The following is a 15,839-nucleotide window of genomic DNA, read 5'->3' on the forward strand; positions in this document are numbered from 1 at the left end:
AGTCCCCTGCTACCATTTTGCCTCTGTGGTAGCATGATTTTCTGGGGCTGTGTTTGGTCTGCAACACAATCAGTACAGTATGATGGTGACACAAGTTTAGCAATTGCTTTGTGAGATTCAGATAGTATTGCATAAAAAATGGTTCTCAGATTCTGCACACATACAGGTTTATGTAAAACATAGAAACATTCGTCCAAGTTGTTACAGATTGCATAAATATGGCATTTTTACTGTTGCATTTACAGATGTGCATGTACAACGATGTGCAAATAATCACAATTCGATTACAATCTTTGAAACGTACTTGAACTTGGCATCCAAGTAGCGCAATGAATGAAAAATGCCCACCGCAGAATTTAAATAGCAAACTTATAACATGGTTTAAATTCATAACAAATTTCAATGACTTCTCAGTAAAACTTTCACACATTTAAAATAGTTTGTATTCATTTTATTTGTATATGTCAAAATACATTTTTTTTTTCCAAAATAGTGGGTTTTGCAACTAGTTTCATGCAGATACAAGGTCTGCTCAGTACTACCAATAAAATCAATATAGCACAGTAGCCATTCATTTTTTAGATATAAAGAATAAATAACCTAAATATAAAACACTAAAATATTAGAAACACTTATTTAATCATTCACAGGCACCCAAACTTTACCAAATATAATCCAGAATATGCCTAACTGTCTTGTAACAGAACTCAATATGTTGCAGCCATTCAAACTGTTCAATTCTTTGCTTATTTTACGTTAGCATACGACAATGGAAGTTCCCTATGGTTCAGACCCACCTCTCATACAGATCAATTACAATAAGATATCTCAAACTATCTGTGTACCTTTAAAATCAAGAATCCTGAGCTTGGTAGTAAGAGCATAACCTTACATCTTCAAAAAACCAATCAACAGAGAGAGGACATCATGTCTTCCTTACCAAAACATATCCCACCCCCATAAAACTACCCTCCCCCCCAAGTAGGCAGTAGAACACAATGACCTTTTTAAATGAAGGGGTACAAATTCACATTTAATATAGTATACAATATAATCAATAATACAATAGCTACTACAAGCTTTACAATGTACAATTTGTTTTAATGGCTGATCTGTTCAGTGGTTTTAGGCAATAAACTATGTGCCAATAGGATGTTGTATTTTGAATGGTTTAGTGAAAATATAAAAGCTGTTTCTAACAAAAGCGATCTTCACTTAAGTACTTTTTTGTTTTTAAAGGCCACTGAAATGTATAAAATGGTCTGACATGATGGTGTTATCAAATTAGATGCCTTCTCACATGGCAACAACAGTGCATATAAACATTAATGTGAGTGTAACGGGTTATGTTTTACAAATGATTTAGTAACATTACTTTGGCTAGCACAACAGTTTTGGACAGCACTCAGATAAATACAGGTATGTGAAATGTAGTGAAGCAGTTATATTTATGCAATTTTTATTATGGTGAACACTATCAAATGAAAAAAAAATGGGAAGAAAAGATAATAAAGTATTTTATATAGTTTAGACCTTTTGTAAAGATAGGGCTCCATACAATGTACAATGTCTAAATTCTTTATACCATAAAAATTAATGAACTTTGTTAAACACACTATTCTGGAGTAGCCTAATTTGCATTAACAGACATTTGCAATAGGGAAATATATTCAAGCATGCCACGTGGTGGTCTGAAAAATCAAACCAGTACACATTTATATATACAGCATCACTCAGTACCTGCTCAAATGAATGTGACGATTACAGGATCTAACATCTTTCACTACAAACTTTTTTTTTTTTTTTAAAGTGACCAATAAAGGCAGAAAACAGGACTCTTAAAATAATTCTAGTTTCAACTGACTTTTAAAGCATTTTGTATAGGAAATAAATGCATATTGCACAAACAGTGAAAGCAAATGTTCCACCAAGCATCTCTGTTCCAGGTGGTTGGACAATACAACTCTAGGTAGCTACACAGTTATGTAATTTAAAAGGGTGTGTGGTCTCTGCAAATGGTAAAGCTGTGGAAACACTGTACAAGAAAATCTGGTACATGAATAATTAGAAGGGAAAAAAATCCAAACTTAAGATTTAAAGAAAAACTGAGTATAGAAAAAAACCTGGGAATTGTGGCACAACAAAAACATTATTGAGTAACTGTCTTCTGTGAGAGCTGAAAGCTTTTGTTGATGTAAAAGTGTTTATGTACAACTAAGGCTTACTGGTTAAATATCTGAGGCGTATCTGGCCTTGAACACTTTCCTTATTATGCTGTAGCTGTAAACAAGATTTCTCAGTCATTTTATCTTCTCAGCAGCTGCATTTTAACAGAAACAATGATCTTGATACAAAAAACACACAGGTAAGAGGGCGTTTTGGCAGGATATCTGAAAATGACAGTCTCCAAGGGATCTTCCCACACTTCCAGTGACTGCCATACTATGGTCCACTGGAGTTACTAGTGATGTGCAATACCGTTATTTGCTGCTGTAGTAAACCCTTTATTTTGAAAGTTTGCTTATAACTCTGATCAAGGCCCCATTTTCATCTTTTAGCCTCTGGTTGTCTGCCTTCAGGTCTGGTAGCATCTATCAAAAACGAAACACAATGGTTATTTGCAATTATACACTAAGTAAAAGCAACAAGACTAGACAAGCACTGGGGATAAAAATCTTTATTCAGCTGAGGTATTTTGGCAGTTACTGTCCCCCTTCGTATCAGCAGTTCAGAAATTTCTCACCTTTTAGCACGATACAGTTAGGAGCTCTAGATTAGGGGTTTTCATTTGCTTGGTCTAGATACATTAAAACTAAGTGGTGCAGATGAGCAGCCTCTCCACAAAAGCATTTACAGTAGCATAAGAAAATTAAATGCTCCAGATTTCAGTGCAGAACAAAAAAATGTTAATTACTGACAATTTAAAGGGGCTTGTCTATACTGCACTTGCGTGGTTTCAAAACAACATGCTGTGGCTAATTAAATCTACCACTGTGCTCTTGAATGATTTCATCCTGATCAGATACAGTGTGATTCAGCTTATTAACTCATTGCCTTTATCTTCCAATCACTGCCAAACTTGTGTTCAAGCGCACATCCTATAATTTGAGATCACATCCCTGAATAGCATGGCTCACACAAGATCAGATATTGAAACACCAGGCTGCATACTCGGGCACACAAGTTAGAAGATGGCAAGTTAAGTTTGCCACAGGAGATGGGTGACACACAAGCACAAAAGCTGGAAGGCAGAAGCCAAGTGAGGTGAGAGTTGGACAGGATCAGACAGGAAAGGAGGACAAGTCAGTGCACAGAGGCTTGTACTGGTAGAACATAACTTGTCAGAGAAGCTAGAGGTAATTTCAGAAATTCTCAGTATCTATGTTCACACACTGATAACAAACCACCTATAAAACTCATAGCTGCATTATGTGTATGGTTTCGAGCAGCACGTTCACACAGGAGCTATCAGCCTATTCCTGCAATGTGGTTATTCAGTAACCTCAGGTCCAAGAGCATACAAGAGGTCTAAGTCCAACCGATGACCTATGTAACAACGGCTACAGAATTGTTCATGATGAAATTTCCTTGCCACTAGTTTTGTTTTTGCTTTATCCAAACAAAATTATACCTTTGACTCCATGATACTCAGGACATTATTATGGAACAGAAGGAACTGTGAAGTTTTAAAATGTGGGGTTAATTAACCATGCGTTACACTAGAGGCTTCATTTACACATCTCCAAAGGATTCCTCAGATCCTCTCACAGAGTGGAACATGATGGTGTATTAGGGATGACTGAGGCTATAGGATCTCTAGTTTCTTTAACTGCAAGTACCAGAATATGTGAAATGAAGATCACAGGATAACATAAGAGGAAAAACGACGGTCTCCACAGAATAATTCTGCTAACCTGAATTCCTACTCTACTCCACGGTGTGGCTTAGGGCAAGTCACCTACACCGAGCTCTTCACAAGGAATCAAAGCTCTTTAATTCTACAGCTTCCATTACAGTCAGGAGAAAGCTGTGCTTTGAACATAAAGTGCTGTAAAACACTGATTACTTTCAAAAATCACGTCAACGTGTTTGAACTTGAGCAACATGAGTAATCATTTGACAATTTTCAAACGTTATCTGTGCTTTCTACGCTGTTAAATAGCCTATTATCACCACTTCTTATCACGTATATGCTATGAAGAGACATTAATTTACTTTTTGAAAAACTCACAATGCAATGAGAAAAATCATACACACACACGCAAAAACCCTAAGAGTAAGAGGAAATAGTTTTGTGTTCTGTGAGTTTGGACAGTTAAATTAATGCTGCTATTGACTCAGTGAAATAGTGCCTTCAGGAGGAAAAAAGCAAAAAGCTGTTCTATTATCCAAGGCAATTCTAATATATACACATACAGAGATCAAATGATTTCCACATTTTTCATTCTGATGCCTTGATTTTGTGATCTCAGGTCAGTGTCTTGTCTGGACAGTAGAGAGGGTCTATCAGGAAAAGGAGGGCAAGAACCAATCTGGAGACTCCATCTAACCACCATACTGTGGGTTGAGATACACGTGCTATTGGTCATATGCAGTTAACAGGCATAAAAGTACCACACGCTTGTGCATGCACCTGTAATATTAGGATAAACCTACAGTTGTTCTGATGTGTATATGCAAACAATGAAATTACCATTTGTTTGGTAAAAGCAACCAACACCTTTCTTTCCTACTTTTCATTCTGTTACAGACTTCATACCAAAGATCCTGGGTGGAACCACAAAGCATTTATCTAGCTATGCACAAGGAAGCAAAGGAGTCTGACTTTGTTCTTGTTAATTGTGTATTTCAACAAGCGTCACCTTGTACACCTTCCAGTGAAATCTCAACGCAACTCCAGTTACTTCACAGTCCTCTTTCAGCTTAGTGACTAGGGAGCTACAGTCAATAATACGTAATACAAACAGGCAGACACAGAAATTGATATATTTTCTGGTGAACAATTTTAACAAAAAAAAAAAAAAAAAAAAAAAACAACACTGTTCAAATTTAGAGCTTTAACATAATCCAGTACCATTACATGCTTGCAGATCTCTGTAGATTTTAATTCTGATTAAACTAATAGGTAGAATACATATTAAGAAAATATTTTCTCTTTTGTTATGAGTCTGCTAAAGAATAAGGGAAGGCTGGCAGGAGACAAAAGGATTTGTAAGTAATAGGAGACTTATCAGAAAGGATAAGCTCAAGTAACATAAAATACTTATACTTCCCATCTATACTAATCCCAACATATAAATCCACATACTAAAACCAGCCAAAGACATTATGCAATTTTCTTGGAGCAGTGCATTCCTATGGTACTCAGACTTCTTATGAAGTGGTACCACATGCCTTTCATGTGCAGAGGCAGAAGAAAAAGCTTTTCATGAAATTCACTAAAATTACCATTACATACTTTGTAATTCGAATTTGCTTTTCACTAAATTAATAGCGTAGCTTGCCTTGATGAGATTCTTGAATAAGATTACAAATGCACTATCTGTATTATATTACTTTATATTACTACTCATAATACTTATAATTTTATAATTATATTACTTTATAATACTACTTATATTACTTTTGCCTGTCTGTATTATATAACTAGATATGAGCTTTGCAGTACTGTAGCTGATCAAATAATTTTTCAATAATCACCTGATCTATGTGGAGCCAACTCAGTAGTAATGACTGTGTTTGCTGGAGGATATAAGAGTTTGTACCTATAAAACAGCTTTGTAAATAAATATTAGAAAAAGCTCACGAGCTGCTAAGGTACCTGTTCAGATTAATCAGGCACACTGCTGTGGTTAAGCTGCATCGCAATATCAAGCCTCCCTGCTATGTTTCCATTGCTTGTCTTTCGCTAGCCCAGCTCCTCAAGCTCCACAATGATCTGCCTTTGAAAAATTCCCCTACAAAAAAGGAATGCCAGATAGTTTTCTGTGGTTTAACATCCTAAAATGGCTTAACATGGTTAAAGGAATGCCAGTACTAGTAAAAAAAAAAGATGGCATGGATGTGTGGCTGTGGACAGCAGTCACTAGATTAAGCTCGGTTGTGTTGGAAACCCATGCTTAGCTGAAGCTGCTGTAAGACAAGCTGCCCCAAAGGGACAGCTCTCCCTTCTCCTGCAGCAATATGCTCCTGTTGCTTTCTGTGCGTTAGCTTGAGCAACACAGCCACGTTGGGGTGAGATGGATCAAGTCATAAAACTAATAAAGGGATTTCTTTTCAGCCAGGTCACTGAGCTGACTTGACTCACTCAGCAAGGGTTAACACAAGGGAATGCTCAGGAATGCAGGGCCTGGACCAAGAACAACCTTTCTATCCGCATCCTATTGTTAGGTCAACTTCAGGAAGACATAAAGCCAAAGGATAAACTTGCTATTTATTTCATACCTCTTAGTGGGGAAAACCTGAGATCTGACTCTGAGCAGAATGAAAAAAAGTGTATGCTCATCTCCTTGCTTCTACGAGAGAAGGGGGGTGAGCAAAGGGAAGCAGGTTAGCAAGAGCCACTGTGCAGAATAAAAAATATTTTATTTTCACCTACAGATCTTAAAACCTCACTGAAACGTCCACCCCATGCAGTTGTTATATAAGAGAAGGAAGAAAGGGCAATAGATTTGCTCAATCTGACAGTCTAGGCAGGGTGTTTGTGTCATCCTTGCATGATAGGATTGTGGCCCATGACTGGAATGCCTACACATATAGCAATATAAATCAGTTTGACTTTTGACTTAGTGCTAAAATTGGGTATTTTAAGCTTAGTCTAGATAAAAATATGGATTGTCCAGAACTGCACAGGAAGTTAGTATAGAAAATATCAATTGACTTGAAAGTCTGATATATTTTAACGGATGACAACTTTGGTCCCCTCTAAACACTAAATCAGACAAATTTAAGAAACTAAGTTGCTAATGCAACTGTTCAGAAATGCACAGTACTGCAACCGTTTCTCAAACTTTCTTTAGTTCTGACCAGATTTGTATCAATTCTATGCATTTTAATTATACTGCAGTATGAAAAGGTCACTTTCAATTTGTTGGAAAACCAAAGACAAATCTGTCAATTTGAGCATTTACTCAAATATCAAAACAGGGGAGTGACTTCAGTTTATCCTAGTGTGAACTCAACTCCTTTCAAATTGTTGCCCAGGGTTTTAACATGTCTAACGTCTCTCGAAATCCTCGCCAACTTAGCTTCAAGTGAAAAATGACAAGCTTCAGTGCTAGTATCGGCAACACCACACCATAACAACGTATCTGTGACATCTCTGTTTGGTACACTGGACACCATGCTTTAGCCACACTTCCATAACCGAGCAGTAAGTCAGTTTTGAGCACACAAGTGTTAATTGTAAAACTCTGCCCAAGCACAAACTTATTGTCAACACCTGCCTGGCTACACAAAGGAGAAGGAAGGAATTACAAGTCCACAGAACGCAGTTGCCTACAGGACCCTGACAGTTTGGCAATCACACGGGTCAAGGCCCTATTCTCAGTCACCAGGCGCTCATTTATGTGTCTCAAAGATTGAATCTGCTTTATTTGTTGCAGGTTCTGCAGGAATCAAAGAAATAGGAGTGAAAATGGGGAAAAAACACACATATATTATGTTGAAAAGAACAAGAGATGAACAGAATTGAAAGAAAACTTAGAAGAGACAGTCCTGTTTAAAGTAGATAACTTGCTGTGAAAATAAAGTATCAAGCAAGTGGCACATTCCTGAAAAGCAATCTAAGAACCAGCAGTGATTAGTCACGGCTTTCCAAAACAGTTCAGGATACATTAACAATGAGAGTTATTCCTGGAATTCTTTACTTAACATCCCAATTGCACAAACTAAATCTCCTATTCAAAAGTCAGTAAATAATGGTACGTTTAACATATAATTGTGCATGAGAGTGCAACAAATGTCAGAAAGAGTATTAATCTTTAATTTAAAACCTTCACATATTGCATATTGAAAGTAAGCTTCTGAAAAAGGCAAGATGTAAGCTTTTGAAAAAGGCCAACCATCCCTAACAGAAATTTACAGGTTGGTGACAGAAACTCATACCCTGTCTTCCACTTTTAAAAATAATTATTTTCCTATACCACAATTAGCTTTCTACATATTTCACTTCTAAAGACCTCTCCCTCAAGGAACCTCAGACACAGTGTTCCCCTCCTTACAGGAAACTACCTTGGCCTGAATCCAAGGGAGCTACAGACATTGTGGTTGCCTTCTGTTTACAGCTGCTCGTCAGTCTCAACTGTAACAACAAACCTTACTGCAAGTATTTTAATGAAAAGGATTTGGAAGTTAATGCAGTTTTCAAGCACCAGAGGGAGCTCAAAAATGAGCTTTAAAGGAAACTTATTAATCAATGACAACTATCAAATGTCAAAAACAGTGGTACTGCTTTAAAATTATGGGGTACAAAAATGTTTTCTATTTCATCATGTTCCACTGGTTGTCTAGTTACAGTTTAATTTTATCAGTTTGGTTGGCTCTGTCCAATATTATATCCAAAGTGAACCTGCAGGATTTCTCTGTCTTCTTAATTATATCAAAGAACTTAATGTTGATAAACCAGGAAATGAGAAAAGTCATACCACAACTTTTATTATTCAGTGCATGTGGTAAATGGTACTTAGCTGTAAACATCTGAAATCTAAATTTGCTGCTTTTTGTTAACTAAAAACTCATTACTTTTCATTCTATACAAATGAAGTTTTTTCTTTTGATATTGATAACGTGCTGCCTAATACATAAATTGATGAGATAAAGCTTTTTGAGCAAAGCAACATTTAATGCTTTATCTATGGAATAATCTATGCTTAATCTATGGAATTATATGATACAATTGTTTTTAAATTATTAAAATATGAGAGTTTTGCATCAAAAACATAGATGGCTATTCTGTCTTGATTAGATCAAAACATGTTTCATGGCAAACATCTCCAAATGCTTCTTGTCAGCCAATATGTTATAGAAGTGTAAGACTCGGTACCTTCCTAGAAAGTACGTCCTACATGTATGACTGCTTATGCCAGAAAAACAGCTCCACTACAAACTAAATGAAACGAGTGATTTTGAGATGTGGTTATAACTTACTTATTTTCTAATGAAATTATAGAGAGCAGTAATATTGCTAGACTAAGTGTTGTTTAATGCCACTGACATAATCATACACCATGTTAACAACAGTTTAACAATACTTACTTTCAGTTCCTCTTCCATTTCAGATATCCTTCTTTCTAGAGCTCTTCTTTCCTAAATCAGAAAATGTGTGTTAACACTGAGCAATACTATTCTTTTTTTAATTAATGCTTGTAAATATTGTGATAACTGTGAAACACTTCAAGTTTCAAAGATCATACAACCAGAAGCATAGACAGGAAACTTGTGATGGCCGTGATATACAGAAAATATTTCAATATTGAATTTCAATAACTTAGGAGGAAGAGATATAAAAATTTACATCAAGTCCTATTTTGTAATATACCCCTTCCTTTACAAAAACTTTGACAGTTTGTATGCACCGTTTGGAATTATTTTTCATAAGCTGAGTTTCCATAAAAGCTTAATATACAAGAAATGCAGAAAATGATCAGAAACAAACAAGAATATTAAAAGAAACAAGCACAAAAGCGTAAGCTTTCATAGACAAGCAAACGTAGCTGAAAAATCTGCCTCAGCTCAGTGGGATCTGTCCACACTATAAACTGCAACGTAGTGTAGATGCAACCCAAACTTACGTTATGTGAGTTCAGCTGAGTACCAAGAAATCTAGCCACGTAAGACCACCTGCTTCTTGAGTAAATGTTTCCTGAATATTTTCTGCGTTTCTAGTATAGTATAGTTGGTATGATTTTTTTCCCTTTTTACCTGAGAAGCAGGAGGAATTAGCCTTTGTCAAGAACTTCAGGTTGTTTTGGTAACATTGATCAGAATACCCAAGCTACTGTACTGAAAATTAGCTTAGGGTTTTCTATACTATGCTGCAGTCTGCAGTGCAGACACACTACCATATTTCTAAACGATATTGTTTTGTTTAAACCTCATTTTCAACGCATCTGACAGATCAACAGCTAATGCAGTAGACTTCAGGGGTTTATAGCTTGCTTGCTTGCTTTTCTGTGTCAGACAATGCAGTGTGTCTCATGTAAAAGCAGCTGCGGTTATTCACTATTCTACATTCAGATCTTTCCAAAGTGTGAAAGGCAAAAGCAACAGATTATTGCAAAGTGTACATATGCATCTGCATACAATGGTGTTATGCAAACAGCAAGCAGCATTGACTGAGGTGTGTAAAACTTTGGTTAGATCATACCGCCCAGTAGATACTGACTCTTGCCGGTCACCTTTCAGATACAAATCATTTAATTTAGTTTAATCATAGTGCAGTTATTCCCCAACACTTTCCCATTTTAGAATACAACTTTAAAAGTTTATCAAAGTAATAGATTACTGCAGTTGTTAGTACTTAATGTACTTAACTACTTCAAGTTACTAATTTTCCTATAAGTAAAGACTGATAGTAATGGCATAGTAAGTACCAGTGAGTTAACTGCAGTAAGCAAGTGACTAACAAAAAACCCACACCATCTTACATTACTTAGAACGTTATTAGTTACCTACTGGTTTTGTAGGACTAAAAACCATTCGTCCTTTTGATGCATTTGCTTACCTAACATGTTGAGTTTGTTTAAGAATAACTATTAACAATAAAAACCAGTTAAATAAAATAAAATCCTTATTTCATCAACTTTGCATACTTCACATAATACAAAGGAAACATTTAAATGGACTAGCTTAGATATAAGATCTGTTGCAAAAATATATAGCTCTAATTAGATGAAGCTATGTTTCCTTTTTTTCCTTCTTACTCTGCTAGGAAGTGGCTAGAGAAATGCCAACAAAACAACACATCAGAGTTTTAGCAGCAAAAATTGCCAGTATTATCTGGTTAGTCCCCGGACTCAAGAAAAGGCTTTCAAATGCCTAAGCGGTGTAAAATCTCATGATATACATCAACATTTCTTTAAGGTATGCCAAGAACATTTGTAGTTCTCAATATGAAAAAAAGCACAAACCAGTTTCTCATTTTATAAAAGACAATAGCTCATTTGTATGTATTGAAGCAACCACAAACCACAGTCTTGGTGCAGTGAGATTGAGGTACGTGGATATACACAGGTGAAAAACTGACCCCTGAGTTATAAAATTAAGTAAGTAAACCCAGATATTTGTTTATTCAGTAATATAAAAAAAATAAGCTCTCCCCAACACAAATTCCCAGGTGATGAATTCTAGATTTAGAAGAAATGGGTTAAACATATCTCCAATTTAGATCTATACAGAAATCTTGCAGTGTGAGTTGCATGTGACCATTTCATAAGAAATTCTGAAAAGAGCTTTTAACATACTTTTCAGAGTGACAGACTGTTTCAGAGTGACAAAAACTGTATTTTTGTCTATGTACTTATTTCCAGTCCTCAAATTAAAAATGTTGACAAAGCGTCATCAAATCACATCATGGAAACCAATGTATAAAGGCTAAGTTCAAATAAAATTAAAAATCTGTATTTTCTAAATTTTGTCACAGTGAAATTCTAGGTTTAATAAATGTTCCCATCTTCTTTACTGAAAAGGTACAGTTCAACTGGAAAATATCATAGTTCAAAGATGTCTTCAGGTTTTTCTTCACTTTTGTCCTCCCTTTTTCTCTATGTACTTATATGAACATCTTTAATTCTATATTTTATTTTACTGAAGTTTTATACTTGGAAAAGTATACGTAGAAAAGCTCTACAGTTTGTTTTTACCTTTTACATTTATATGGTTACTTCACACATAGATAGATGTCTTTACAATTATTCTTAAAGACCCACCATCTGAACTGAATTTAGTCAGCTTATTTCTAGAGATCAGCTATTGATAAGTAGCAGCTGATAATCTCACTTCAGTCACTTTCAAAGTGAAACCAGCTCCAGATTCTAATGAGGAAAATACATTCACAAATAAATTCCCGTTTTAAATTCTTGTCTGAAAGGAGGTAAATTTAAAATTATAAAAATACAAGGAACATATCCTAAAACTTGTGTAAACCATGTTTCAGCGAGGCAGCATTATCACTAATTTTATTTATCTTTTTACCTGCTAGCTTCGGTATTAATAACTTCAGAAAAAGTAACGTTTCGGAAAGACATTTCTGCTATTGGAATAAGTGTCTTTACAAGAAAAAGGTGCAAGAATTCCTAATGATAACCAATTGTCTTAATGCAGTGGCCTATTTTCGGGAAAAAGTAGCACAGTAATTTAAAACTGAAATAATGTCAAGATGTACACTACAGAATATTCTGCAGTATGAAACCTGTATAGTAATGCATACAGCTAAACCTATGAAATAATTAAATGTCCACTTGTGTGGCCATGATAGCAAGGAAGAAACCAATTAAAGCTGCTGATGAAACTTTTCTGCTGATGAAATCACTGCCTACAGCAGGATGCCACAAAAACAAGAAGAAATAGGCACTAAAAGGCCGCTGCAATTATCTGGTGAGATTATTAAGATAAAAATAATAGAACTTCAGGAAGTGCCTGAGAGCATTTCTGCATCTCCACGTCCTCTTGTAAAATCAAGCGTTTGTTTATTTACCAGATAGATTTGCAGAATTACATTTTAGAATGTGTTTTCTAAACCTCAAATACTGGAAAATAAACATATCAGGCTAATAAATATGAAGTTTACCAGGGATAAATAAATATATACCATATCACTCATTACTGTCAAAGCCCATTTAGTTTTCTTCCCACTGAAGTATCTAATGCGTCACTCCAGGGTTAGGGGAGGAGAAAGGTACATGTGGCCATAAAGGAAGTCAGGATCAAAACAGAAGAAACTGAGTTTTCTTTAAGTTGTTGCAGAACTCGGGATGGGTTTTAAGCTAGCATGAAACTACAGCGTAAATTATCATGGGTACAACTTCTGAAATGATTCCTGCAGTCTATCTCACATGTGGATTTATTACACATCTCCTTTCCCTGTCAATTTAGGGCTGTCTCTCACCCTAATGCCCTTCTTCCCACACTGCTCGTTCATTTGCCTCCACTCAGCCCCAACACAGCGTCATTTTCCCTCTAGAAAAGTTACAGTACAAGGAAAGAGACAGACTATGCTTAATTTTACATCATTAGCAGGTTTGAGGTCTGATGTCTGTGGGGTAGAAACAGCTACTTCATTACCAATAATAATTAGTAACACGACACACATGCCTCCGGAAAGCTCTGAGGAAATTAAAGTCTCTGAACGTTGGAAATGCATTAAAAGATGAGACGCTCTGAATCTGCTTAACTCTCTGGAGAGCCAACATTGTTTTGGACGAGGTATGGAACAAGCGGCAGAATCCTGGAGGGCAGTGGGGTTTAGAACCTGGTTATCACGAACCAACAGACAACCTGAAGGCATTTCTTAAGAGTAATTCCATCTCACAGTATCTCACATTCATTGCCACTTTGAAACCTAAAATCCCCAAATCTTCTAAAAAATGAAAGTTGTAAGAAAGGCTTCTGTTCCCACTAAAATATATCCAAGCCAGGGGTTGCAAAACAAACTAAAACAAAGCCTGTATTGGACTACTCAGTAGATATTTGGCAGAAACTCACCCTTTTCTCCATTTCCAAGAGTGATCTGTCAGCAAATCTTTCTTGTCTCTGAAACACGGAATTAATAGAGACATTGGTACTTGTTCTCAAACAATGTAAAACTGAAGAAAAGTAATACAAAAGGACATTTCAGCTAAGGGCAACTACTACTGTATTCTGTCCAAAGTATGTCTTTAAAAGCACTTTAAAATATGTTCAGGGAAGTAACACTGAAATAAAAAAGAATGAGCTGGATTTATCACGGACTTCCTCTGTGACCATCCCTAAGTAATTTAATCTTACGTAGCCTTTGGCAAATAGGAGCAATATAGTATATCTATCTAAAAGCTTTACAAAACAAACATCTTTTTAAATGTACTTTACTGATATTTACAGGTTGCATATGGAAGACAGTGAAGTACATACACAGGTAAATTGTGGCAAATGTGATCTGAGAAAGGGGAACGTTCTTTCTACAGCAATTTAAGAAGAATTTCACTTTTGTGTACATACATAATATTACTGTATGCAGCACTGTTATCTGAGAGCAGTTACCTGTAAGTGAAGTGCACTATTTGCTCTTCAGTTTTAAGATAAGGCTATCTAACCAACCAGGAAGAACTGGCAGGTTATGCCAATCTGCCAGCAGGTTTATGAATTAATTAATCAAATCAGACTGACAGTTTGAACATAGGCTTAACAGTGTAGAAAGCGTTTATCCCTACCCTGCAAAGAAGTTCCACATACATGCTGGCAAGAACCACCAGTACTTAAATAAGCAGGAGATGGTCTCACACATTTTGTTCACAGCTGAAGACCAGAATCCTGTGCTCTTTTTTCTTTAGAAACAGAGAGGTACTCTTCTTCACTCCCATCTTTGAATAAGAAACAAAGCTGATGCCTAGTAAATAGCAACCCATATGCTGGGGTGCTTCTAGTTTGCTATCTACTTTGTCAGCAAAGTATGGGCCTTTTGTTTTATACAAACCTGAGTGGTCTTCTCCAACTGTAGTTTAAGATCTGTAAGTTCCATGTTGGTATCATGTAACTGTGCTTTCAGCTTTTCATTTTCAGCTAGAATCTGTTCATAAAGCTAAGACAAAATATTCATTTAAAAACACACTGAATAAGAATTGTGACATTAGCTGAACATTTTAAAACCTGTGTCTGAGCTGCATGTAAAATGAAGAAATACATTAATAGTCTATGAAGTAAAAATCAGTTATAGAGTTTAAAGATGTTTAGAATTAGCAAACACTTTAAAGAACTGCTACCAAACATCTATAGAGAAAAGCCACTTTGCACAGGGAGCACACAACTTACCTCACATGTATCACAGATTAGACACTACAGTACACCTTTTTTTTTTCTTAACAAACTCCTCCTCTATTTTAAAGCAAGATCTAAACAAATTTCTATATTACATGTTTATAAGCTACCAAAGATCAAATACAGGATTTCATGCATGTATAAAGTAGTATTAATAATACAATCAACTACAAAAACAATCTAATAGCATTCGTCATAAAAATATACATTTTGGCTCCTCAGGATTTCTCCCTTGCCTTTGAACTTTTGCACTTTCAACTCCTTTGCACTTTTTTCAGTGCAAAAGCCATAAACTGTTTTGTAATGTATGTATTCCCCCACTGCAGTGGTTCCTCTGCTCCTCTGTTAAGCTGAGTTGCTCTAAGCAGCATTTGTGAAATAACGTGAGATTATTTCCAATTTATGAAAAAAATTATGAAAAACATTAATCAAGTATTACTTTCACACCAAAATCACTGGATCAGATACCTTCTTAAAATCAGTGCTATCTTCTTTTTCTAGTCTACTGCAGTAAGGTTTTCGATCTTCAAGGTAACTTTGTGACCCAGATCGCCCCTGTGCTGAATCATAACGATCACCGGAAGACACGCTGAGTGATCCTGTATCGTATCTGTAAAAGAAAAGTTCTTATTTTTCTTTGCTTTTGTACTCAAACTGAGACTACTCACTGTATCAGATATTGTGAGTGTACCATTACCCAACTGAACACAGCCACTTGCAGTAACGTATTTTAGTTAAGCCACTGTATACTAATTTAATGCAAATTCTCTCCGTATTCTTCAGTATACTTCAAGATTCTCTGAGTGAAAATGTTTTAAAACTGCCCACCA

At 35.8% G+C, this 15,839-nt stretch overlaps 1 protein-coding gene across 6 annotated transcripts in view; it reads right to left on the reverse strand.

Moving 5' to 3' along the window:
• Positions 1-436: 436 nt before the first annotated feature.
• PPP1R12A (protein phosphatase 1 regulatory subunit 12A) overlaps positions 437-15,839 on the reverse strand; it is a 130,098-nt gene continuing 114,695 nt past the window's right edge. For 4 of the 6 annotated variants that reach the window (XM_040554021.1, XM_040554056.1, XM_040554043.1 and 1 more), the window contains 5 exons: positions 15,478-15,619; positions 14,669-14,773; positions 13,702-13,749; positions 9,256-9,306; positions 437-2,591 (listed from right to left, as the gene is read on the reverse strand). In XM_040554021.1, coding sequence (XP_040409955.1) covers positions 2,505-2,591; positions 9,256-9,306; positions 13,702-13,749; positions 14,669-14,773; positions 15,478-15,619 — 433 coding nt within the window. In that variant the 3' untranslated portion in view covers positions 437-2,504. Of the gene's footprint in view, positions 2,592-9,255; positions 9,307-10,366; positions 10,398-13,701; positions 13,750-14,668; positions 14,774-15,477; positions 15,620-15,839 lie in introns of all 6 variants that reach the window. The other 2 variants (XM_040554052.1, XM_040554030.1) reach the window with 1 other exon arrangement.

This window comes from Cygnus olor, chromosome 1 (assembly GCF_009769625.2).
Source record: "Cygnus olor isolate bCygOlo1 chromosome 1, bCygOlo1.pri.v2, whole genome shotgun sequence".
NCBI lineage: Eukaryota > Metazoa > Chordata > Aves > Anseriformes > Anatidae > Cygnus > Cygnus olor.